Genomic DNA, 26,254 nt, shown 5'->3' on the forward strand with positions numbered 1-26,254 from the left:
TTTCTGGACCCAAGCTTTACCTTGTTTTGGCAAACAGGCTTGGTAAAAGGCCCCTCGTGAATTCGTATGATCTCATCGAGAAAAGAAAGAGAAAAACGACTACTACTCTGACTAGAAAATGGTTGTGCTTGTACAGGGATACTACACAAGAGGAGAGGAGAGGAGAGAAGAGAGAGAGAGAGAGCTAGGAGGAGGGTTGGGGCTGGTGCTGTTGGGGGATGAGCTGTCAGCAGCATTAGATGCTCCCCGGTCTGACACCCCCACCTGCAGTGTCCCCCTACCCGTCCGATCTCTTTCAATTCCCTCCACACCACAAAACCACTCCACTCAATCATGCGCAAACATTACGACGACGAGCTGAGGCTGAGCTTGCCACTCATTGGCTCGTACTCCTCTCTAGTCGTCTCCTCGCCCAGCGTTACCGTATACTCCGGTACATGCTCCAATTTCCGGCGGAAGTTTCACAGAGATTTTATACACATTTAATATATGGGATGACATGCCAATGTAATTATGAAGAGACATGAAAGAAGTTTTATCATGATGAGACTGTACATGCACTGTTCATTAGCATATGCGATGACATAGTAACATAATTACGAAGAGAAGAGAGAGATGAAAGCAGTTTTCATCATTATGAAACTGTGCATGCACTGTTTAGAAAACTATGAAACCTAATGAAAATGGCATTAGGGGCTAAAGAGTTTCATTTTATCTGATCATATCCAATCACATGCCTTGCGATTAAATGTTACATGCAGTCTATGAAATCGTGAAATGAAACTTTACATGGGGGATCGGTTTCATTCACCAACTCAAACCTCTTTTTGTGACATGTCGCTCTTGGAAACCGCGACATGAAACTCCCCACTGGGAATAACCTTGTGCACAAACAAAGCAACCACTTTTCATTTCATTTATTATTATATCTTTTTTCATATTTTATTAGAACAGACTGCGATTCATTTCAACCCTCAGGTAGTTTTCCCATGCATGCCAAATTTTCCTTGTTCAAAGAGGAAAAAAAAACACCAGCACCTACCACAAAAGGTGAAAAGAGGAGAGAGAGGGAAAACATCAAATTAACACCACCAACAACCCCCACAAAAAGGTGACCAACACATGCCCTCGTGAAAAACACATGCACGCACGAGCATAGTTACTTTTTACCCACGCAAATGCCCAAGCAGCCATGATGCAAATGCAACAAAAGCCACATGTGAAAAACATGCAAAACTGTCAAAATCTGCTGGTCTGCTAGTAGAGTACTTAGCCTACTCTACCATACCGCCTGATGCCCACTGCCGTTTGAATCTTCCTCGCGATTAGCAGCAATTAGGCTGTTGCTCTTGCTCATTCCACTGCTATGTGGTGAATATTTTTGAAGCCTCACCATGCCTCAAGGTGGTGTGGTGTGGTGTGCAGTGGACTGGTGCTGGCGCATCGCATGTGGGGCTCGTGCAGAGGCTTTTGGCCGTGCATGGCGCAAAGGGCGGAAAAGGAGGCGAGTGGCCGGGTGGGGAGCCTGGACACTCTCTCGGCCGAGCGATCTCGCATCACATTTCTTCTTGGCTCCGTCCGTCCGTCCGTGTCCATCATTCCGAGGACCCACGGGTGGCCTACTCCATCTCACTCTTTCTCGCGCCTCGGGTCTTCCCTCCAAAACAAATTAAAAAGGACCCTGCGGAAAGCCAAAAGCAGGAAAAAGGAGGGAAAAGAGTGCCGCCAAAACCGTGCCGGGAATTTTTTTGGCTCCTCAAACTTTTGTCTTCTTTTCCTTCTCTGTTTTTTTTCCCTTCATGCGGAGAATTCTAATAATTTACCAGGCTGCCTTCCTCACCCACTCGAAATGTACTTTGTTCGGTCATAAATACTTTTACATTTCAGATGTTCTGATCATGTTTTTTGTTGAAATTTTGGAATTTTGATTGTCAAGATTTTGTTAAATTCTTGGAACTTTTTTCAAGAGTAATGATGAGAGGGATTCTTTTCTGAAAGGTGATGAGAGTGAATTTAGATGTGATGGGAAAAAACAAGCTAGAAATTTTAAGTTACGAAAACTTTTTTCGCTATTTGCAAGTTACAATGTTGGCTTAAAATTCTAGAAACTTTGGAAAAAAATAACGTAATATTTACTGTGGAAGTACAAATAATGTGCCCAACACGACTAATCTGTATATTAAAAACGGTAAACATAGAAGCTAGGATGACGTGTTTTGCAGTTAATAATTTGTCGCCATGTCCTCTATACGTGCAAAAAGCCCTGTACCTAAAATGTCGGCGAGAGCAAATTTAAATATGGTCAAAAGAAAAATCCAAAGTAAAGGCTCGGGTCCAGATAAGAACACGGTGTTGCATGTACCACTTCCTAACCTTGATCATTGTTGCCAAGCGACACGTTTCTATTCCTAACATCCATCGGCATGGTTAAGCGACACGTTTCCGTTTTACTTATTGGTCATACTAGAAGAAATGTATGACTTCCCAACTTCGATCATCATGGTTAAGCGGCGCGTTTCCGTTTCAATTGTTTGGTCATACTTGAACTTGGAGAAATGGACCACTACCTAACTATGGTCGACATTCATAAGTGACATGTTTCGGTTCAGTTACTGGTCATTACAGAGGAAATGAACTACTTCCTAACTTTGATCGACGTTGCTACGCCACCTCTCCGTTTCAGTTACTCGTCAGAATAGAAGAAATGTACAACTTCTTAACTTCGTTGCTAAGTTTCCGCACAAGAATACTTCGTTGCTAAGCGATATGTTTCCGTTTCAGATATTCGTCAGGTATTCATCATAATAAAAAGAAATAAGCTTTAGCACCGAATGTTTTTCGTAGCTCCACCGTCGCGTTAACACATTATGTTAATTACGGTTATCCTTATGTACATGCCTTGTCTTGAAATATTGTTGACTAATATTATAAGTAGTGTACATATTTTATAAAAAGGACCGCATAATTCGGAAGGCATCACATAATTTTCTTTGAAAACAAAAACTTCACCCCACCTTGGAGGATGGAAATTCGGACTGGGCTGTGGACCAATCAAAACGAAGCGAAAGTGGGAATGTGAAAACGAGAGGCGACGCCACCGAATATCTGCTCTAGGGTTTTATAGAAATGCCGAAAAGGCCGCATTAAACAAGAATAAGCAAAGGCAGCAACCCCACCCTTCCCCTGTCTGTCCCTCTCTCTCCCTGCCCCCGCTCCTCCCCCCTGGCCTGGCTTGGCTCCTCCCCCTTCCCTCCCAACCCCACCCCCGCCCCACCCCGCGCCGCCTCCCCCTCCCCCACCGTGCCGTGCGTGCCTTGCACGTGCTCCCTGCCCACCATCCTCCTCCGCCCTGCCTCCGGCCGCCGCCACACCGCGTCACGCGGCCTCTGGAACCCAAAGGCGCCGCCTTTCCATTCAAAGGAAGGTTCTTTGGTGCCTTCGTTCCTTTGCCGGGAGGTGCGGGAGCATGGACCACGGCGGCGGCGGCGGCGGCGGGGGAGGAGGGGGCGGGGCGCCTTCGAGCAGCAACAGCGGCGGGGCGACCGCCTCTGCTGGTTGCGCGAGCGGAGGCCGCGGGGGTGACCACCACCCGTTCTACTACACCGGCCCGGCGGCGTCCAACTCCGGAGTGCCGCAGCCGCCGCCGCAGCAGCAGCCGTCGCCGTTCGCCGGCGCGCTCGCTATCACTCCCGTCCCCGAGCAGGCGCAGCCGTCGTCGGCCGCGGGCGCCGACAAGAAGGCGCTCGTGCCGGTGGCGGCCCCCGCGGCGGGGCCCGTGGTGGCGAAGCGGCCGTCCAAGGACCGCCACACCAAGGTGGACGGTCGGGGCCGGCGGATTCGGATGCCCGCGCTGTGCGCGGCGCGGGTGTTCCAGCTCACCCGCGAGCTCGGCCACAAGTCCGACGGCGAGACCATCGAGTGGCTGCTTCAGCAGGCGGAGCCCGCCATCCTCGCCGCCACCGGCACCGGCACCATCCCGGCCAACTACTCCTCGCTCAACATCTCCATCCGCTCGGGAGCCGCCGCCGCCGCCAACCCCAGCCGCGCATCGCCTTTCCCGGCGCTCGCGCTCCACCCGCACCACCACCAGGCGGCCGCCGCGCCGCACGACATGTCCGCCATGATGGGCTACCACCACCACCTCCTCCCGCCGCAGCAGCAGGACCCCAGCGCCGGCGACGCCTACATGCGGAAGCGCTACCGGGAGGACCTGTTCAAGGAGGACGACGACCGCCAAGATCCGAGCGCGCCCAAGGCGCGCGAGCAGCAGGCTGCGGCGACGCCGCCGCCGCCGTCCGCCGCAATGTGGGCCGTGGGGCCCAACGCCGCGGCGCCATCCGGAGGGTTCTGGATGCTGCCCGTGTCCGCGAGCTCGGCCGCCGCGGCGCGACCGACCGAGCAGCCCATGTGGTCCTTCAGTGGCGGCGGCGGCGGGACCGGCACCGTGCAGGCGCCTCTGCAGTTCATGTCGCGGGCCAGCTACCCCAGCACCGCTGCAGCCGGTGGAGGAGGCGGCGGCATGGCCGACACCAACATAGGCATGCTCGCCGCGCTCAATGCGTACAACCGCGGCGGAAGCGAGGAACAGCAGCAGCACCAGCAGCCTGAGGGGGAACAGCAGCACGGAGGCGACGGCGGCGGCAACGACGAGGAGGACGACGACGACAGCGGGGAGGAGAACCATGGTAACAACAGCTCACAGTAAGCTCGCGCAACAACATGATGATGAGCTCCGAATCCGCCACCATGACCGCATCTTTCTGGTAGCATCCGCATCCAATAGGTGTTAGAGCTTAGAATTTTGCTGCCTTGCTCGCGCCCTGAGCTGTCACCGGATCGGGGCTAGGATGATTGGCTGGAGGAATCGGTGGCGTGGATCATGGAGATGGAGCGCTGCGTTTGTGCAAGAAGCAAGTGAAGCCAAGCCAAGCGAAGGCAATGCAAGAGCAAAACTTGTTGCTAGTTCCATTAGTTTTTTTGGAATCTGTTTCTGTTGATTTTTTTGGATTGTTCTATGAATGATTGCGTTGTTGAGACGGGTGTGATGATGATGATTAGTGGGTCCGAATTAGGAGGGCCGAGGACAGGAGTTTGAGTTTGAGAGGGATCGATCTGTATATACAGCTGATCATCTTGATTTTTTCCCTTTTTTTTTTTTGCTGCGTTGTTAATTCTAGTTCTTCGTCGTGAATCGCAAGAATGTTAATTGTAGTCGTTGGTTTGTTCATGCATCGTCACCATGAATTGTGACTAGTTGAGTTGTTTTATTATCACGGTAGCTACTCTAGTATTTTCTGTGCTCGTGTCTTGTGCTGTTCGATTGCTGGGTTTGTAATAGTAGTGATGTTGCTGTGCTCGTATCATTGGGATCTACTTATGCTCTGCGCTTTGCTCTACATGTGTAGTTGCTGGGGATGATACTTGTGGCGGCAAGAGCAGCTACTTCATAGGCATTGCATAAAGGCCAAATCTACATGTTGTGAAGTCGCTGGATATCCAAGCTGCAATTTTGTCCTTCTTTAGCACTACCTAATGCCAAAACCCTTTTTTTTTACATGTAATATGTAGTAGATCACAAATAAGTTTACAAAGCAGTACATTTTAAGATAGCACCATCGCCCAATCCTAGGAGAAAATTGCCTTGAAATCCATCCTTGCTATTTGTGCTTAGCACAACACACAGTGATAGATTCATATCGCCACATGAACTCACAAGTCACCATACTGTGATTGTTACTGGCTAGTTCTAGTGTGCATCTATCTTCACACATGAAGTTTTCTATTTGCGCCTGAATTTCCATGGTTGCTATTTGTGCCTGGCACAAGACACAGTAACAGCAGATTCATATCGCCACATGAACTCATCATACAGTGATATTGTTACTGGCTAGTTCTAGTGTGCATCTATCTCCACATGAAGTTTTCTAGGGCTTGCAAGCTAGCCATTTGTGGTAGATTGGAAAGCGTTGGAGGCGAGGCCAAAATAGCGCAGCATAAACAGGGAGTGAGGATAATTCCGATAGGTGCTGATGAATGAAGGGAGACAGAGGAAAAAGAATAAAAAAAAATCGATCGATTAGCATAACGCAGGCGTCGTTATCCCCCAACGGGTGGCGAAACAAGTTGGGATTATCCCTTTAATAATTGCCCGTCGCGTCAGCGCTCCCAGTGAGCTCTAACTCCACGCTCCCCCGTGGCGGCCGCACGGATCCCGACGCGCATCCGACGGCTTCCACGGGCATGCTGGCCCAGATATTTGTTCTGTTTGGGCGTCACTGCAGTGCACAGCGCTCCGGTCCACTGGTGTTTGGATTAAGCTGCTCAGTGTTAGCGTCCACACTGTCCACAGGAACCGACTGTTTATATATAAGTATATACTTATAATATACCAGTGCAAGAGAATCATGGAAAAAGAAATAAAAAATACTGTAGAATGGAAGATGTCTCCGTCATGGCCGTATACATCACCGGAGCAGATGATCTTCGCGTCTTTTAGATGGATGTGAAGGGGTGTGTAGGATGCTACAAAGGCCAAAGCTGTGCTGTGCATTATCCAGTCTACTATTGGAGCATGCAGCAGTAGACATCGCCGGTGGTGTCAGCAAAAGACAGCAAGAAAGTGACGGCAGCGCCCATCGACAATTTCGCGGAAACAATAAGGTCGCTATACCTGCACTGCTGCGACCACTGTGGGACGTTGAGTGGCCAGCGGATGGGTGGGCTCTGTTTGGAGCGCAATAATAGTCTTATTATAAAGGTTGTATAACTAGAAACAATGGACCCTGAATTAATAAAATTCTCCAAAAAAGAGAGAGGAAACAAATGATCCACCTAAGAACATAGTATGAGGATAGTCCCGACCCACAGTGTCCGTAGCTAGTGTTCATGCTGCCACATCGAACCAAACATACATCCTAGAAATCGCACTCAGGATTTTCTATATGTGGTTTGGTAATTAAGTGGACGCCGGCAAGCAGCTAAATCCACAACTTACTGTCCAATCCAACCACCAAAATCCACCGTCTGCACAACAATTTCTTGTCTCATTCAAATCCAATCAACTGAACTAGTAGTAAAGAAATCCAAATCAACACCCGCAAGCCACCTCTGCTCTTGCCGCTTTAGAGCACACACCTCGCTACCAGAGCAGCGTTGCATCTCCATCAACCTGGCGAGCGAGCGCGGCGAGGCCGGCGTCCACGGCGGGTAGCGGCGGCGGCCGCGCGTGGCAATGCGACGGGGAGGCCGGGCGCGCCGGAGCAGCGGTGCGTGGGCGAGGCGGCGGCAACGTGGGAAAGGGATGTACGTATTTGATTCCGGCCGGCGGGGGGATATGGTGGTGGGTTTCAGCCGTGGCCCATCGCCACTCCACTTGCCGCCCTCGCCCTCGGCTCTTGTTGGATTGGAGTGGATTCGATTGATTTCACTTCACGGGAGCCAAAGCCAACCCAGCAACTGGCGTCCATATCAACACGGCACGCCAAGGCTTCTCTTTCCTTCATTCAGATGGCAAGATTCTCTCTCTGCTCGATTGACCGGCGGACATGGCCCATGCCCATGAATCATCATGATGCGATGGCTGCTGCAAACGCCAGGCCGACCCTGGGCCTTGACCGACCCTTCGACGAGCAGTTTGCAGCAAATTTTCTGATAAACTGAACTTTCTTTTTTTTAGTACACAATTTGTTTTCAAATTGCACTGATGCACGTCAATTTACTACCACTCCAGGCTTTTTAACTCTATAACCTCGACCATACATGGCCCAATCTAACCATAACCAGTTAACCACTCACTAACGGGCCCAACTGAGGCCTACTTACTAACGGGCCCAACATTATTTAGCATGGATTGATGAAAGGTTGAAAACTCTCTGTCAGAATTTTCCGGAGTGCTGACGTGCCTCCATGTGCCATCAGAGTGTTAACCTGAATCAAGTAGATTAATTGAACAACGTCAACAGAGCATTCCGCATGGAATAATATTTTTGTACAATTGAACTCTGCTTTTAGTAGATATTATGCTGGGTTTTTGCACGAGCACGAGGGAAATGGTAATGATGCTTGCTTGATGACCATATTCTGTACTTTCCATGCTAAAGAGGTACTAATATCTCTTAGAAAGACATATTTCAGTTATCGAGGGAGGGTGCCAGGAGGACTGTATAAATTGCAATGGTAAAATGACATAATCTAACAGCAAAATGAAAAGGTTAAAATGGCGCATGCATGTTTAGTGAAAGTGAAAGAGGAGAGTACGTAGGAGACATCCAGCAATCACTTCAATAATATGTGTAATCGTTTCGGCATATAAGCAACACCCATGGAGGACACCGTTTCTTCCAATAGCTGGAAGGGTAAAATTTTATAATTTCATGCTTAAAAAATGATTGGACTGTCAATAAAAGTCACACGTATGCTATGTGCTCAACAGATGAAAGGTCATGGTGTAAGATAACTCAAGAAGAAAATCTGTTTCTTGCAACTATTGAAATCCAAAAGATGAAAAAAAAAATACACCAGCCGACAACAGATTAAGGACAATTGGAACATGGTAAAAAATGCTGTAAATAAAGGCCATGCAAGTCATCCACACAATGTGATCAGGACAGTGGCTAATTCATTACTAGTTATTCTACTAATGTGTATAGGTGGTTTATTAGAACTAGCAAATAAAAAGTCACAACTTTAATAGAACTAGCGAATAAAAAGTCATAACCATAGAGTATTTAGATCATAATTTGGACAGCTGATTTGCTAATAATTAGCTAATAAACCTATCTAGTTACATTGATCTTGACTTGTTCATGAAACTATACTTGCCTGCATGAGTTAGGGATCATTTCTTTTTTTTTTGAGGCGAAGTTAGGGATCATTTCTTATTCTAAGGATTTAAACACTGCATAAACCTAGAATCAGATCAACGTTTTTAGATAATGGAACACATAATCAGATCAACATGCATGAAAGGAAAAATCTGAAATTCACACCAATGCAGTCTAACTGCTTAAGTATATGAGTTGTTTCCAACTGATAAATAAGATATACATGATTGTATATATATTCAATGCTTGATCATAGAATTGCATTTTGGTATACCCAATTTTCTTCCTCAACCTTGAAACGGCATATGCTTTGTTCATCTGTTACTCAACTACTAATCACATAGTTTAAGAAATGTTTAATATATTTTTCTAATTTAAAACAAATTATTTATGAATGTTTAGAGTTTAAAACCAGTTTTATTATTATTATTAGAAAAATACATAAGCAAAACCACCTATGAAGCTAGTTACAGAGCCAACTTTGTCCACTTCCCATAGTTCAATAGTCAATGATATCTGGTTTTTAGACTCCAGTGGTTGTTAGATGTGGTACTAAAAAATTGGCATGGCATCAACGGAGCTCGATTTTTTAGATTAACTATATCCACACAGGGACATATACAGCTAAGGTTACAAGGAGTTCTTAGACTCTAGTCATCAACAATGAGACTCTAATCCTCAACAATGAGGAGCTCAAAACACAAGAAAGAAAACTTCTAAGATAAAGAAAATAATTAGAAGACTAAACTTCATTCTTCCTTTTCGTCCATGCTTCGTCCTTGCGTTGTCTTCATGCTTGTCAAGCTATCACATCTTTCGTCTGCTTAGAAACTTGTCTTCTATCGCTCGCACAACAGACTTCGTCATAGGTAATGAAGGTCAGGCCAAAGGGCTTCTAAGGCGACGCCTCCAAGAAGGACACGACATTGAAGATGCCGTTGCCGCACATCCGGCAAGCCGGATTAAGGTTTTCACCTAGAAAACCATTGACATTGCAGAGAGCATCACAGCAAATGCCTCAACGGAGGGAAACGACGCCCAATCGACGCCGTCATTGCTGATACCGACACCAATCGGGTAAAGCTTTCGCTCGTAACTCCTGCACGACCACATCATCACCTAATAAGAAATCTGCAGCATTCTTCCGCTCCACGTAGTGGAGCTGACACCACCAAGAGGCACCGAAGACGCAAAGGCTGCCCTGCGCTGATCGCAGACGCCGGTCCCTACCGAGTAAGGACTGCCGATCAACGGAGCTCGATGAGGAGGCCTCACGACCATGTTCTTCCTCCAGATTTGCTAATTCGCCAACATGTATGCTCCCCGAACAGAAAGGATGACATTGGCAATTCTAACTTCGGAAAGAAATCAAAGATTACCTCTTCCTTCCAGATCCGGATGAATGAGTTGCAATTTGCAAAAACCGAATGGTCGCAATAGCTGGTCAAACTAACATTAGGTATGATCGATAAACTGTGGTAAGTTATGGTTACAAATGAAACAAAGCCACATACATGATGAACTGAATATAATATACGAGTAATATCCTACCGGGGCGTCCTATATACGTGTCGTACGCGTGTCGATCGCTAGCTACAGCTGGTACAAACAAACAAATTACAAAGGAAAAATGACCGCTAGCTGCAGTGTTGGCGATCGATGGTCACTACTCGTCGATGTTGATGAATTCGTAGTCGCCTTCTTTCTTGGCGGAGGTTTGCGCGGCGCCGGCCTGCAGCCCCGTGCCGGCGGCGTCGTCCTGCTTCTTGTCGGCGTCGGCCTTGGTGGGGCTCCCGGAGCGGGGGCTGCCGCCGGCGGTGGGGGAGCCCTGGCCGCCGTGCTTGGAGCTGGTGGGGGCCTTCTTCTTGACGCCGGCGCGCCAGTTCTTGAGCGCCTTGGACGTCTGCTCGTCGAAGATGGACTGCTTCATGGTGGAGCCCATCTGGGAGACGAGCGCGTAGAGCGGGAGCGTGACGTAGCTGCACAGGACCTGAACCACAACTCTGCATGTGCATTTGTCATGGCATAATTAATCTCGATGGATCAGTAGTGAATGCAATGCAATGCAATAGTATATATATGCAGGCCGAATTGAATCATCAGATGAGCCAAATTAACAAACAAACAAATACCCGAGGCAGAGGCGTGCAAAGACAAATCGTTTGGAGTCGTTGAAGCACGAGTCCATCCCGTACTCATACTGCATACAGATAACAGCACCTGAATCAGTCTGTCTGTGCCAATGCAAGGTCATATGCAAGATCAGGAAAGGGCAGGGATGCCAGTCTTAGATACCAGAATCCAGAGGAAGTAGATGATCTGGAAGCCATTCTGCAGACACAATTGCTATTCAGATTAGCAGCAGCAGCTAGTAGTATTTAGTAACTAGTAATGACCAAGCAAGCGAGCGACTGACCTGGAAGAGCGTGAAGTGGATGAGGAAGAGCACGAAGGTTGGGCGCGCGAACCAGAAGTAGGAGTCGCTGACCTGCACGAGCGGGATGCCCTGGATGACGGCGTGGCGCTCCGTGATGTCGATGGCCATCCGGCAGATGATGCCCTGCAGCTTGGTGCCCACGGACAGGATGATCACCACGGGCATGATGGAGATCCACAGCATGGTGTGCCACCCGTTGACGTTGAGGAACAGGAAGATGAGGGCCGACGCCCACAGCGGAGGGCTGATCCCCACGATCACCTTGAAGTCGTCCTCAAGGGAGCGCTTGATGTACTTCTGGAAATCGAACTTGCTGCCAGGGGCAAGATGGACCTGCATTGCATTTGCATGCGGTTTAGTTTGTTGCTAGTTTTTACTTATGATATGATGATGCTAGGCAACAGAATGAACGAAGCTGCTCACGTTGACAAAGCTGTGGCGCAGCGCGCAGTAATCCGCCTTCCTCACGGATCTGAAGAACTGCCGGAAGAAGTTGCTCTGCATGCAGGAGGCATCATCAGCTTCATTTGTTCTAATAAACAGTCAGTCTGTTAGCCAGTAGATGGAATGGCTTACGATGTAGAAGGATGCTGGGGTCTTGTTGAGGACATTCATGTGCTGCCTCACGAAGGACGTCTCGTGAGTGAACCTGAACCGCGTCGGGTCTGCATATAGGCAATGTTTCTTAATAATGATGATGAACTTTCCACCATGCATGCAGAGTTTGTCCTTATTAATTTTAGGCAACAACAATGCAAGCTACCCTTACCAAATTAAAGGATGATTGAACACGACGACGATTTAACCCAATTAATAGTTTTCTTACCATTGGAGAACTCGTAATCTTGCCCTGCCGCTTCTTTCTCCCATTCTTTCCATGCACGTATCTGAAAGAAAGATATGAAGAATCATAGTGGTATGATGATGGAGCAGGCAATTGATTACGGAAGGAAATCCATTAATTAAATGTATGGAACCTTGGCCCTGCCGAGTGCCATGGTGATGGCACTGTACGAGACGTGGAAGACGGCCAGGAAGAAGATGAAGATGTGCAGCTGGTGCAGGGCGTTGATGGAGATGAGCGACACCTTCCCGTCGGGGCATTTCGTCTTCATGCTGGCCTCGCCCAGGAGCCTGCTGTGGTGCGGGTTGGCGAAGTAGTGGGGCGGCGGCGGCGGCCAGGCGATGATGTCCCCGAGGTGCTCGGCGGCGCCGCCGCCCTTCTTCTCGTCGGGCTCCTGGCCGCCGTGGCCACCGGCGGCCTCGGCGGGCTCCTTGGCGGCGCCGTGGCCCCCGGCGGCCTCGGCCAACTCGGACTTGAGCTTGCAGGGGAGCATGGTGTCGGCGGCGTGGTTGCTGATGCAGATCTTGATGATGTAGTTCTGGCCGAAGACGAGGAGGAGGGAGATGAAGCCCAGCACCATGAGCTCCGCCTTCACCTTCTCCAGGGCCTCCACCATGGCCTTCTTCTTCCGGTGCGAGAAGAACTCGCCCACGTGGTGGAGACCCTTCTCCAGCAGGATGGAGATGAGCACGATCACGCCGCACACCGACGCCACCGCCCATGTCGGCGTCTGGTCGAGCTCACGCGAGTTACCGCCGCCGCCGCCGCCCCCCATGCCTGGCTTATTTGTTATCTATCTATCGATTGATGGATCGAAGATCGCCTGCCTGGCCGGCTTAGGAAGCTGACCTACCTATTGCCGGGCATATGATCGGAGAGACAGGAGGAGGACGGCAATGGCGGATGGGTTTGCGTCGCAGCTCAGCATGCATGCGATGCGATGTGAGTGTGCGACCTCGATCAACACCTATTCCTCCCTCCTCCATTGGAAGGCAACCAGAGGCCACGCGCAAACGCCGTAGGATCCACCACCTAGCAGACGGTGCGTGCATGCAATGATTGCTAATATGGACCGACCGTTTTGAATTCGAAACTGAAAAGGCCAAAATTTGTAAACCAAATGTTTAAATCAAATTTCAATTGCATTATCATGTTTCTTCTGATAAGATCTGTAAAACAAGATCATACTTTGCATTGCTTTTCTTTTTAGATCATAGGAGGATTTGTTAATTTGGAAGCAACATCATTTTCTTGCATCCTAGCTTCTGAAATTACCATCAAGGTACCAGAAAACAAGTAACAGCATTCAGAAGCAACAACCTGAATATTGCTCGTTTACAATACGGAAACAGAACACGCCCGCTTGGCCATGTTCTAGATCAGGAGAGCCCATTCCCGGATTCCCCCACCCTGGAGCTGGATGCATCATTTATGAACAGGACTACAGGAGATAGAATTTAATAGACCAGATCACTTTTTTTTTGCTGCATTTAGCTTGCTTTGGATTTTTGGGACACAATTGATTCCGGTTTTGCCATAACACCCAGCATACTGCTCCATTATTCTTTTCTTATTATTTTATTGCCGCCTGGCACTAGAGGCAAATATCCCACAAAACTGTCAATAGCACAGTGGAGAGCTACTAGGCTATCTTGCATCATCTCGTGCCGACCAGACAAAACTGTACAAGCTAAGTGGACAAGGACCAAAGAAAATACTCCTACGATCCACCGTCTCTACTAGCTGCTTGCAAGTGCCGACCAGACAAAACCGTACAAGCATCTTTCTTGCTTGCAAGTTTTAAACCTCACATCACTATTCAGTATTTTTCATTCATGATGGTTTAGCAGATGTGACGGGGCGGATTTGGGCCTAGGGCGACGGCCCTAGGCGTGGCCCAAAGCCCCCCTTATACACTTCTTGAATTTTCATGGCCCAATTTGTCGTCGTCGTTGGCCCAGCAGCAAAGGAATCTCTTCCCCGTCAGCTTCCTCTTGCTCGCGTCTGCTCGATCGGCCCATCTGGCTGGGCGCGGTTGTGCATCGTATCGTAGAGAGACCACCACCACCACCACCTCCAGCCTATGGCCCACCCCGTCGGGGTCGTCTTCCTTCTCCCCTCCTCCCTCGCGTCGCCTTCCTTCCCGACTCCGGCGGCGAGAGCCGCCGGACCCGCTGCTCTCTCTGCTCGGCCCCCCCTCTCCTCCGCTTGCCCACGCGCCGCTGTCCTCCACCATCTCTGGCGGCTCGCAGCGCCGAATCCGTCGCCACCCTCCTCCGCCGCCCTAACCCGGCTCCGTCGGGATCCCATCTCCAAACCTCACCCCCACCCGTCCCTAGCCCACCGGATGTCAAGCCACTGCCCCCGGCCGGCGGCGTCCCCGCCGCCGCGCCGTGCCACCCCACAATCCGCCTCCGCCGCCGGGCCTACCTGCCACCCCCACCCCTTTTCTAAGGCCGTCAACCATGAGAGCTCTGCCGGCAGCCCCAAACCCTAAAGCCCGAACGCGGCGGCGGCGGCGGCGGCGGCGGGCGGCACCGAAGGAAAGGGACGGATCCAATAGGTGGGTCCCACCGACCTGTCGCTAACAGGTGAGACCCACGCATATGCGATGGATTGCTATCCGTCACACATACCCACACATATGCGATGGATTGCTATCCGTCGCATGTGTGACATGTAGTCGCTGCACATCTGGCCTCCTCTTGTCTCGCTGGGTTGGTGATGGCGGCCTACACATCCTCCCAGTCCATTTGGGCCATTCCACGAAGCCCGTCTAATCGGGCTGTTCCTTATGCAGTCTTTATGCAGCCCTATGATCCTTTGATGGATACACCCACCACCAACCCTACCACTGTGCTTTCTGAGTCCATAACCTTTATCAATCTGAAAGCAGGCTAGAACCTTTATTCGACTTGTGTAGCTATAAAACCACCATTTTTTCTAGTAATAACTCAATGCATCTATTTTCACTAGTTTAGTTAAGGTTTAATTTGGATTTGAAAGCAGGTTGAAGAAACCCTTGTACATGGTGTTGGGATTGATATCTTTCCGCTAGGATCGGAGTAGTGTGTGCTTCAGGACATCATAGGTTCGAAAAAGGAATGTGATTGAAATCTGTGAAATGTGGTTTTGTGAAATATCAGAACATGTACCCCATCTTGCTAATTCTGAACTTTTACTACAACAATTCCATCGTCTGTAGAGCTGGACTAAATTGAATGTGTGTGCATGTGTGCAGGATTCTCTCTTGGAACTTACAGGCCCTAGCCGTGCAGTTCTACTGTTGGACCACCCTGCTTTTGAGATTGACCTGAAAGTGAAGGGCAAAGAGGAATCTGAAGACAAGGTTTTATGCTGTGATGTTTTTGGATATAACAACATTGCTTACCACGGGGATGTCAGCTATGCCATAACAAAGTTGGTTTCAAGCGAGCATAGTGCAATTGAGGTTAAATATGCACACGTGACATGCTCCTTGGAGGCGACCATCTCCATCCGGATGACTACTACAGGATCAGGCAACTTCTCTGCGCGCCTCACTGCCCACACCGTGAGCATTGGCGAGAAGGTGGTACTGCTTGACACCCGAGGACGGGAGGTGCCCGTCGGTGATGATACGAAGGTTGACCTGCAGCGCAGTGTTGTGGTCTTTGAGGAGCGAGGTGAACTGATCCTTCGCTTTGAGGCTGCGCAGCTAGGTGAAAATGCGCAGAGTAGCACTACTGTTTCTCAGGAGAGGAGTTTTCCTGCTAGAAGTGCCTTGAGAAGTGAAAGTTATTTTGTGATTGGGTCTACTAGGCTGCATGTGTTGGTCGCCTGGTCACTGCTTCCTTGCCACTGCTTGCTTACATAACTTACTTATGGCAATTCACTTTGGTGTAATGATGTGATGTGATCTGCGCGCATGGGGTGGAGTATGTATGTACTGTTGACATGTATCTATAATGTTAATGTGCCTGCTGAACTGATGTGCATTGTACTGGTTGGTGTGCGTGGTGACAGCGTTGAGTGATGAACTGGCTTAGCGTAGGCTGTCCTAATTTGCGCTAACTCAATTACTCGACCTGAGTGCCCATTAAGATGCATTCGCTGTTTGCCAGTCGAATATAATGAGCTTATTACAGGTGTTTGGTTCTTCAGAACCTCCTAAAATTCCTATCACATCGAATGTTTAGATACTAATTAGGAGTATTAAATATAGATTAATTACAAAACTAATTGCACAAATGGAGGCTAATTTGCGAGACGAATCTATTAAGCTTAATTACTCCATGATTTGACAATGTGATGCTACAGTAACCATGTGCTAATGATGGATTAATTAGGCTTAATAGATTCGTCTCGCGAATTAGCCTCCGTCTGTGTAATTAGTTTTATAATTAGCTCATGTTTAGTCCTTCTAATTAACCTCCGAATATTCGATGTGATATAAATTTTAGTTCGGACTAAAAATCCAAACACCCCACTCGTTTACAACAAGCACGCAAGCTTAAACAGGAAGAACATCTCATTCTTGCATATTTTTTTGAACCAAATATTCTTGCATACTGATGGGGACTGGGGAGACAAATCCCTTTGTCCCAGTTCCAGAAATTCAGTGCAGTCTTCAGTCCGTCAGACGTGGCTTTCGGATGCCTCGCCTTGGGGACTAGTGGGTGGGGGAAACGGAGAGGACCTCGCCAGTTGCCTTCATGAGGGAGAGTTCCCCGCTGACGAACGTGGCGTGCCTGTGCCTGCGCGTGAGTTTGGCGCCGTACTTGGCCTCGATGTAGCCGGCGATCGCCGCACTGTCTGAGCCATTCTCGTTGCCCAGCGCCTGGATCACGTCCACGATCATCTGCTCGATCACGGCCATGGAGTATTTAATAAAAGACTGCATGCGGCCGGGTAGTGGCACAGAAGGAATTGACAGAGAAAAAACTCGCAGGGTTACCTCAGGGTAAGTTGGGAGAGGGACCGTCCTTCTTGTGCCCACGGCGACAGGCGCCTTTCCGCGTCGCCCAACCTTGACGGGGCCGACGACGAAAGCTTCACTGGGGGTGACCATCGCACCGATGATTACCTCGGAACCGGGGCCCTTGGGCTTGCGCCGCCGCCGTCTGCGCCCCCGCTTCACAGGGTCAGCGGGATCTGGGTGGCGGCGGTAGCAGTTGTTCTTGTTCTTGTCCAGGAGGATCTCGCCGGCGCAAACCATGCGGGCGAGGTGCGACCGGACGACGGACAAGTGCTCGCGCGGCAGGCCGGCGCCGTACCTGCCCCTGATGTAGCCCGAGATCGCCCACTCGTTGGAGGCGTTGTCGTCGCGCAGCGCGTCGATCGCCTCCAGGATCATCTGCGCGCGGCAGGGCGGAGAGAATGAGACGGTCAGCGAGCCCCAATTAAACCAGCGATGGCCAAGCGCCACGCACAGTCACCGGTCACCGGAGAAAAGAAAAACTCGATCGGCACGGAAAGACCAGCGGCGGGAGTTACCTCAGGGTAGGAACGGGGAGGGAGCGGGAACCGAGCTGACGAGGGATCGGGGCCATCCTCCCCATCCATCTCCATGGATGCGGCGTCGCGGAACCGTGCGAACAGAAATGGGGTGTGGGGATTGTGGTTTTGGTTTTCCTTCTTGTTTCCTGTGGGCTGGTATAATTCTGCACACAGCCCGGCAGCAGCAAAGCAAATGGCCCACGGGCCTCAGATAAGGTTTTTTTCCCCCCTCCCGTCTCTCTCCTTTTCCCCTCATTCTTATTGCTAATTGATTACTGACTTTATGTGCATTTCAGAAGATTTGGCTTAACATTTTATCAGGCCAGTTAAACAATTGAGAAAAACTAACAACGTTTAGTGTCAAACTGTTAGAATTTAGATGGATCTGATAAAATTTAAACCGATGGGAAAGTGTCGATTATAGAATTTCGATTTGGACCATTAATAATGTTTTGTTTTACGACGAAATCACAAAACAGAATAAGATAATTGGCCGCTTATAATTATGCCTGTCTCAAACCATAATGAATCAAACAAATAAGGAATCGATGTATTGCTTGGCCTTAAGAAAATTATTACTTCCTAAGAAAATGAACCGCCAAATCTAGAGATGGATTAGAGGACAGAGTGGGCTTGCGATCGACATGATGCACCTAATTAAACCTGCATATCTTGCCATAACATAAAAGCAGTGGCGATGTGTTTTTTAGGAACCTCAATTCCATTAACTGATGGCAGGTTTTGCCAATAAAGGACCTATCTCCACCACAACTTATATAGCCTATTCAAGAAAACAATCACAATCTATCACCTTTATTTGCTTCAAAACAAATCTTTAGAGGCACAATCCAAAAAGGCATGAGGAAGTGAAGCGTGTTGTGACAGGGAACCCATGTATTCTCTAGGACGATGTCTAATCCTAAGTTGAAAGTGAGCAAGTAAGCACTACCATCCCTGTAATATATAGTTGTTGATGAAGTGCTATAAATGATTTGGTTTGAGTCCGAGAGGGCTCGCCGCTGCCAAGTTCGAATAACATTCCAAGAAAACCACAGCATCTCCAATAAATCCATCCTGTAGGCGTGGAGAACGTACGTGTAGACAAGGAAGAGCTGGTCGTGTGACTCCACTAACCAACAGTTCCCCGAGTTCATACCATGGGGGAATTTGATGTCAGGGACATCATCATCAAAGTATTGGAACACAGGACGATGCTGATCACCATCGTTGTCTGCAGGAGTGCCATGAAATAGAGTTTCCCATGGCACGAAGCGACCGCAGAGATCCCGATCTTCATTGGTAAACCCAAGTTACCGGTGATCTCGTATGAGAAGCGCCTCCACCGGCCGCCGCAGTACCACATGGCGGTCTCGCCGGAGCACAGGAGCACGACGACGCACCCCGGATGATGAGCTGGGTCCTTGTGGGAGAGGAGGCACCTCCAGAGCGGGCACAGGCCATCACGGTTCTCCGGGATGTTGGACAAGGGAAGCTCGTCGCCCGTGCTAGGGTTCCAGAGGTAGGCCGCGGACGAGGCGTGGGGTTGCGGGTATTCCATGATGAGCATCCAGCCCTACGGCCGGGGTGCTCCAGTACAGCTGGGTGGCGGGAAATAGATGGCCGTAGCCCGTAGTGGAAACCGTGCATACACAATTTTATCCTGATGAAACTCTTTCCCCTCTCACTTTATAATTGCCTTATCATGCCATTACATATGCTGATGTGTCACCGTATTTATTATGTATGAAACTTGCACTGGGATTAGCCTAACTCATTTATTTAGAGGATCCCATCCCCAGGCAGTTAATTGGAACTACGAGTAGGAACTCCACCTTTATTTGGAGTTGGAGGGAGTTAAGAGTGGATTATTAAGATGATCCATAATTATTAGGAAAATGGAGATGTATTGGAAGACTACTGAAGCATTCTTTTTCTCTGTAAGAAAAATACTGCTGGAGAAGCTCTACCTGCTATCAAATTTTTTTACCTTGTGTACGGCATACTTCCAGAAACTAATAATGTCTCAACTTGCCTCTAATAGCCAAATGGTCCGGCATGACCAACCATTATGGCCCACCCGGGGCGGCCCGGTCCACAGGATGGACTTCACAAAAATAATCGACAACTCATTGTGCGAACTAGTCATAAAATCCACCTTGTTATCCTACGAAGACGCCAAATCCATCCAGGCGGCGGCTAAAGTGACGCAGCTGCAGCTTGTTACCTATCTGAATACTGCCTACGGCCTATGCTCAAAATGCCATCGACTATCAGGCGCCCGTTTCTACTTTCTGGCGTTTCGATTGCTGTGACTGCTTCATCCACTCGATGCACTCATCCATGGTTCCGTTCGGATGCGCAAGCTGCCACTTCAATGCACGTTGTTGCTGCAACAACCAGCATGTATTAGTGTCAACATGTTTTGGAATCTAGAATCAGTGTGATCAGTTGCAAGGATGTGGAGTCATAGTGTACCCATTTTCCTATCAGTGGACCGCCTGACTTGACCTGCAAAACTCCCATAATGGATTTGCCGTCAAGTACCGGCTTCAACTTCCACACCCCATCGAGATCTGGAGAAGGGAAACAATAAACCAGGATGGTTATTATGCAATAATATGAACAAGTAAATCTCCACGCTTGCAGTTATGGGAGAAGTGCAAATTCCATGACCATCATATACTACTTTACCTAGGTCAGTTATGGCACGCTCAACTCTGATGTATTTCTCTTTCCTCAGATGCAGCTCATCCTGCTTGTTGAGGTTGTCAGCAGCATTTCCAGCTTCTGGGTTGGACAGAATGGATATAAGCAGTGCCACCCGCCAAAAGTCCTTTATTTCTCGGAGTATCAGTCCTGAAATGTTGATAGTGTCACATGCTTTGGTCGAAAAATTGTCACTTAAAACAAACCAAATATCAGCCTTATGACACTGAAAGGATCAGATTAAATCATTAGGGAATTTGCACAACTGTAACAACTTAAATGTATACAAAGGATATCAGATTGCATGTATCTCAGGTACTACAGATACAGTAACAAACGGAGTACTATATTGAATAATCAAATTAAGCAAACACCAAACACTAACAAATTACAAAAGGATAAACCAGTACAGAGGATCTAACAAATTAGAAAACTGCAATGCTGAATACTGACCTGCAAAAACACGCTTCAAACTGTCTGTAGGTATCTCAAGATATTCATCTTCCAACTTCTCTTTGAGAGTTCCCACATCATCATTTGACTCAAGGAGAAGAATTAACTCAGCAAACTTTTCACTAGCAGCATGTATGTTGACAACCTTTAAGATCACACAACATTATAACAAGTTAATTTGCTGTCACAGTACAAGACTGACCAGAATCACAAACAATGATGTTGGGAGCATCTCAACAGAACATACCGCTTCAGCATCGCTAGCTTTCAACTTTAGTGACTCTTTAATAATATAGCTACAAACAGGAACCTGGTGATGATGCAAAAGACTCTTCAGTACACAGTTGAAAGAAATAGTACAATGAACAGGAAAGTGGGGATATTTAACAGCAGCTTCATTTGTTGATTCCAGATTTATTTTCTCATTTCCTGGCAGCCATAACAAGCACCAAAATATTCACGGTGCAACATGCTATCTAGTCAAATTACCCACATAAATACTGATCATGATCTGATTGTTGAACACCAGAAACCAAATAAAACTACAAATTGTCCCTCCACAGGAGAGAAGCTATGCATGTGAGCTTCCCCGAGAGTGATGCTAGGTAGCAAGCATGCAGTGGTACTAGTAACAACGTACAGTAATTTCCACCAAGAAGGTAAGTGATCATAGGGGTGATAATGCTTCAAGAGGTGCATTGGACAGATTATCAAAATGAACCTGGATATCCAAAAGATAGCAGATGCTCTTTATCTGAAGTCCAATTAGCAAGAATTATCAAAACTGTGACTGGTTTGGTCAAAGTGACATTATCGGCAAACTGAGCTAGTAAATGCACCCACTTCTATGTTTATCAGAGCAGTTAAACTCTCTCAAACAAATTAGAATGTAAGCAAATAAATTTGACTGACTTCAATCAGTGTACTGAAAAAGGCAATATACATGTCACACTAAACCTGCCTCACCAGTCAATATAGCAAATTAGTATTAAGTAATGATGTAAATGTACCCATCAACACACTTGCTTTTAAGTGAATAATTTTAGTGAACACAAACACAATTTTTTTGCCAGTTCAAAGATTCAAAGCCTTGCATTAAAAATGGATGATGCAGGAACTTAGAGGTTACCTTCTTAGATCTTTTGTCCAAGTAGAACATATTTCGTAGGGGAATGAATAATGCACTATACAGGCAAAGCCTTCGCTGCTCATCCTAAACACCATAACACATCTTAATGTTAAGGGAAGCCAAGAGAGAACAAATCATAATCAAATAATTTCCTGCTAGCCATAGTGCGCAGCTTGTAGTAAATCTTCCTAACATAGGAAATTCATTAATCATATGTAAGACTCAACTGGAGAGACAACCTCATCACAACAGAAAGCTTTATTTATGCCTCTCTTAATAGTTCAATCAGTGCACATTTTCTGTAAATAGCTTAAGTATCTGATTAGTAGCAACGAATTCGACAAGATGCTAGTATTGATTTGTGTTTTCTATTTGCATTGGAGTTATAAAGTATCACTCTGTAAAACATTTTAAGCAGAGTCACATGATCGAGATGGAGGGAGTTTCTGGGTGTTCATATAGTCATTTATCAAGAAGTATGCTAAAAATTTCTGACCTGCAACTTGGTGTCAGAACCATTGCTGAACACAGAGCTGCCAATAGAAGATGCAAGATTCCAAGCTGCTTCAATATGCGAAACACACTGCCTGTATACCCATAGGAGATAAAGAGATGAGATTGAACTAATGTAGAGATGCTAATCCATGCACAATGGTGTTTTCTACATTTCACAATTCTCAGCTACAGTAGTTTGAAATACAACTGCGCTACATACAGTTGCCTGAATCCAAAATGTAAAGGGTACGGGATGTTAGAACAAGGACAATACCCATCACATTTGTCAAAAACTGGAGGGTTGGAGTTCACCGGGAAAGAAAAGACAACGTAAAATAGCCCCAAATCACGGATGTCACACATTGCTTTAACAGGGTGTTTGTCTGACATCATGAGATCAATCTGCAAATATACAAAGAAAGAAATTGATGACCAAGGGTTTTGCATGCTACATTACTAAGTTCATCAAGAATGACTAAAAGCTTGGTTATACAGTAAAGCAGTAAAAAAAAGAGCAAACAGCAATTAGCGGTAAGTAGTGTAGGCATCCAACCTCATGACCAATACGTTCTCTGCTAATCTTTGTGCCAAGTTCTGACTTCACTTTTTCATCAGATGCGGCTTCCTTCAAATCTTCAGCTAATGTAAAGTTGAATCTAGCAGCTGAAAGAAGCAAGCATTAGCCTGTGGAAAGAAAATATGATGTTCCAATTCACAGTTATATTCTTCGATTATAATTCACAGTATTCATTTCTTGATGAAAAATGACATAAGCAGTTAGAAGGAATTTCTTGAGTTTCAACTAAAATTACTCCGGTAACATGAATACATGTAACACCATTATCCACTTATTAGGAAGTAAATTTATCATGAATACTTTCTTGGTATAACAAATTTAATATAGAAAAGTCTTAGAGAATAACTGTGAGATGTTTCAAATTACCAAATCTTATCGCTCGAAGAACTCTAAGTGGGTCATCAAGGAAGGTAGCTTTGGCAGGTAAAGGAGTAACAATAAGGCCCTCTTTGAGATCCTCAATACCTTCACAATGACATAGCAGCATGAACATTGAAAAATGGCCACATCAATTTATGAACTTGTACAATAGAAGTACTAGCAAACTCACCTCTTCCAGTTAAATCTTCCACTGAGTTATTGTTGATATTAAAGAACAAGCTGTCAAAGTTAGAAAAAAAAGGAACAAAAATAAATATAGGATTGTGAAGAATAGGCTTGCCTTCAAATTTTTTATTTCAAACTAAAATCAAACTTGCAATGATGGAAGCAAAATTTTGGAGATACAACAAACCATCTGAAAATGGAATATCAAGGTATTACCTATTAATCGTTAAGTCCCTGCGGTATGCATCTTCTTCGGCAGTACCAACCTCCTGAAAATGAAGGAGTACTAAACGTAAATCAAATTGAGCTGCCAAAATATGGTTTAGTTGTTAAACTATCACAACAATACAAGAAACACCCAAAAGAGACATGTCCATACAATGGGAAATGTTCAGCTAAGCATATAGGCAGGTGGTCAAAATCTCTCAGTAACAAATAACTCAGATATGAAAAGAGATAATATGTACTCTGTAAACGAGGTCACTGAAATAACCATGCGAAAGGATGGATATAAGTACACACCATGGTAGGAATACGACTGTTTTCAGCATACTTTTCAGATCTCAAGTTAACAAAATCAATCCATATGTCAAGTATAAGCATCCTAGCAGTTTCCAAGTGCTTGGATTGATCAGGGTTGCTGCAGAACACAAATAGAATTCATGATTCAAGCTAATGGATAAACAAACAGCCACAATGTATCAATCAGTGCAGTTACTTTATGACTAAACAAGTGTAAAATGGTAAGCAACAACAGTAATGAGTTACTCATTAGGATTAGCATAATAAAAATCACATACCACTGGATAACACCAATTCCTTTCTGCTCCTCCCCTATCAACTCTAAGTACTCATTTACTTTCTCGCAGAAATTCTGGCCCGTCATATTATCAAGGGCAATGTCAATGTCAGCGGAGTCTTTCCCTAGTAGCTGCCAAGGCAGAAGTCAAGTCATAAACTGCCAACAATCACTTTATGTTTAAACAATCTACAAGAGGCTATTTTAGGGCAAAACATTATGAATGATTCATTATATTATATATTATACAGAATTAACAAACCAATATATTATACAGAATTAACAAACCACAGCATCAGAAAAATATGAAAAAAGAATATCTTGATTAACCTTCACTTCTCTAGTCATTTTGAGGATTATCCACAAATTATCCTACGCCACATGGTGCTGAATCATTACATCCAAAATTTCCAAGTGAAATACAGTAGAAAACATAGATTTTCATTGCATACAGACTACAAAAAATCCAAGGTCAAGAAATAAGCTGATCAGGGCATCCCCTGACCCAACCAGCACAGCTGTTTATGCAATTGGCAAGAATGTGACCAACATCGCTGCCATGAACCCTAAACATAGGCAAAGAACAAAATTGTCCACACAGATGTGGAACAATTTCAATAAAAACCCACTATAAGCATTCAATTTTGTGCATGACATTGCTAAACAGTTTATCCAAAACCCACATAAAACCCTAAAACCTATAGGACAGGACATCCATCCAAAATAATAACCATAGTATCAAAATACAGCAAAGCTTGTAATACCCAACTGAAAGGAGGAACCGTTCCTGAACCAAAACCGTCTTTGCTGGTATCCTTGTATTTGCTATATGGTGATTTGTGAGAAAAAGAAATCATATGATCACCTACTAAATCACAAAACAATTTCCTGAAAATCCTGAGTAACCAACTTAAAGGATATTGAGATTCATTTTATTAAGAATTAAACAATTTGCTCCCCAAAAATTTATAAAATGCCAAGTTGTCAATAGAAAAAATTGTGACATATCAATTAAAAATCCCACCTTTGTGTCAACAGCGAGCAATCACATCCTAAAATACAACCAAAGCTTACATCCTAAAAAAAACTGAATTTTAAATTTCTCTAGTTCATTCTGACACTATACATCCAATGGCTAAAGAGAAAGCTTTTTGTAGATGGAAGGGGGGAAAAACAAGAGCGAAAAGCTTACCTTGTCCCGGACCCAGCCACCGGCGACGCGGAGCTGCGTGCCGAGGCCGAAGTGGCGGACGACCTCGAGAAGCCGTCGGAAGATCTGCTCCTCCTTTTCCGTGAGCTCCACGGTCTCCCTCACCACCACGCTCCGCTGCAGCTGCTCCGGCGAACACGCCGCCATGCCGGAGTGCCCGGAGAAGGCGCGTACGGGGGAGAGGAAGAAGGCGACGGGGTGCTTAGTCAAGGGGATTCTCCGGAGAAGAGGAGAAAGCGCCGGTGAACGGCGGCGGAGAGGGGGCAGGAGGCCGCCGCGAGGAAGGAGGAGGAGGAGGAGGCGAGGAGGCATGTGGCGGGCGGTCTCGCTTCCCCTTTTCACTCCACTACCGTTCCGGTTCCCAAGCACAATACCTACGGCATGCCCTTCAATCAGCCGTTCGATCGAAAATCAGCCGTTCTGATTAAGGTGAAGAAATTTCTTTTTGTAAAAAAAAAGAGAGGTGAGGAATTTCTTTTCTATCGATAGATGAGAGTTCCCATACATATAAATCCAGTGGAAATTTAGGCATAACAACTCCTAATAAAGAAATTTAAAAGGAGAAATCACATTAAACGGGTGGATTACCACAATGTATGAAAAAAAAATAGCAAACGCCTTGACATGGCGTATGTTACGGCTTGAGTTTATTTTTGTTCCTCGATTATATGAGGGAGACAAGCTATCTTGGAAACGGTGCACATAAGATTCTATCTATCTAATGAAACTTATTTCATCTATTTCTTTATTAATTATTT

The 26,254-nt window shown here is 46.6% G+C and overlaps 4 protein-coding genes across 4 annotated transcripts; 1 reads left to right on the top strand and 3 right to left on the bottom strand.

Annotated features, from left to right (window-relative positions):
* Window positions 1–3,230: 3,230 nt before the first annotated feature.
* Window positions 3,231–5,157, top strand: LOC117865595 (transcription factor PCF3). Its single transcript, XM_034749813.2, has one exon. The coding sequence runs from the start codon at window positions 3,467–3,469 to the stop codon at window positions 4,703–4,705; it is 1,239 nt and encodes a 412-aa protein (XP_034605704.1). The 5' UTR covers window positions 3,231–3,466; the 3' UTR covers window positions 4,706–5,157.
* Window positions 5,158–10,263: 5,106 nt separating this feature from the next.
* Window positions 10,264–13,195, bottom strand: LOC117865572 (MLO-like protein 9). Its single transcript, XM_034749796.2, has 8 exons — window positions 12,237–13,195; window positions 12,086–12,146; window positions 11,836–11,924; window positions 11,683–11,757; window positions 11,239–11,592; window positions 11,118–11,153; window positions 10,955–11,022; window positions 10,264–10,825 (listed from the first exon to the last, which is right to left on the bottom strand). The coding sequence occupies exons 1-8, from the start codon at window positions 12,876–12,878 to the stop codon at window positions 10,489–10,491; spliced, it is 1,662 nt and encodes a 553-aa protein (XP_034605687.1). The 5' UTR covers window positions 12,879–13,195; the 3' UTR covers window positions 10,264–10,488.
* A 3,340-nt stretch (window positions 13,196–16,535) lies between these two features.
* Window positions 16,536–17,672, bottom strand: LOC117865724 (uncharacterized). The gene is made up of 3 exons (XM_034749964.2): window positions 17,579–17,672; window positions 17,040–17,438; window positions 16,536–16,943 (listed from the first exon to the last, which is right to left on the bottom strand). The coding sequence occupies exons 1-3, from the start codon at window positions 17,651–17,653 to the stop codon at window positions 16,755–16,757; spliced, it is 663 nt and encodes a 220-aa protein (XP_034605855.1). The 5' UTR covers window positions 17,654–17,672; the 3' UTR covers window positions 16,536–16,754.
* Window positions 17,673–19,531: 1,859 nt separating this feature from the next.
* LOC117865440 (CCA tRNA nucleotidyltransferase, mitochondrial) lies at window positions 19,532–25,841 on the bottom strand. Its single transcript, XM_034749641.2, has 15 exons — window positions 25,479–25,841; window positions 24,288–24,418; window positions 24,010–24,127; window positions 23,704–23,756; window positions 23,492–23,541; window positions 23,308–23,406; window positions 22,918–23,027; window positions 22,639–22,766; window positions 22,366–22,456; window positions 21,870–21,953; window positions 20,988–21,050; window positions 20,741–20,885; window positions 20,273–20,437; window positions 20,057–20,154; window positions 19,532–19,968 (listed from the first exon to the last, which is right to left on the bottom strand). Exons 1-15 carry the CDS (start codon window positions 25,806–25,808, stop codon window positions 19,852–19,854), a joined length of 1,782 nt encoding a protein of 593 aa, XP_034605532.1. The 5' UTR covers window positions 25,809–25,841; the 3' UTR covers window positions 19,532–19,851.
* Window positions 25,842–26,254: the final 413 nt, after the last annotated feature.

The sequence above is a fragment of the Setaria viridis genome, chromosome 7 (genome assembly GCF_005286985.2).
Source record: "Setaria viridis chromosome 7, Setaria_viridis_v4.0, whole genome shotgun sequence".
Classification (NCBI taxonomy): Eukaryota; Viridiplantae; Streptophyta; class Magnoliopsida; order Poales; family Poaceae; genus Setaria; species Setaria viridis.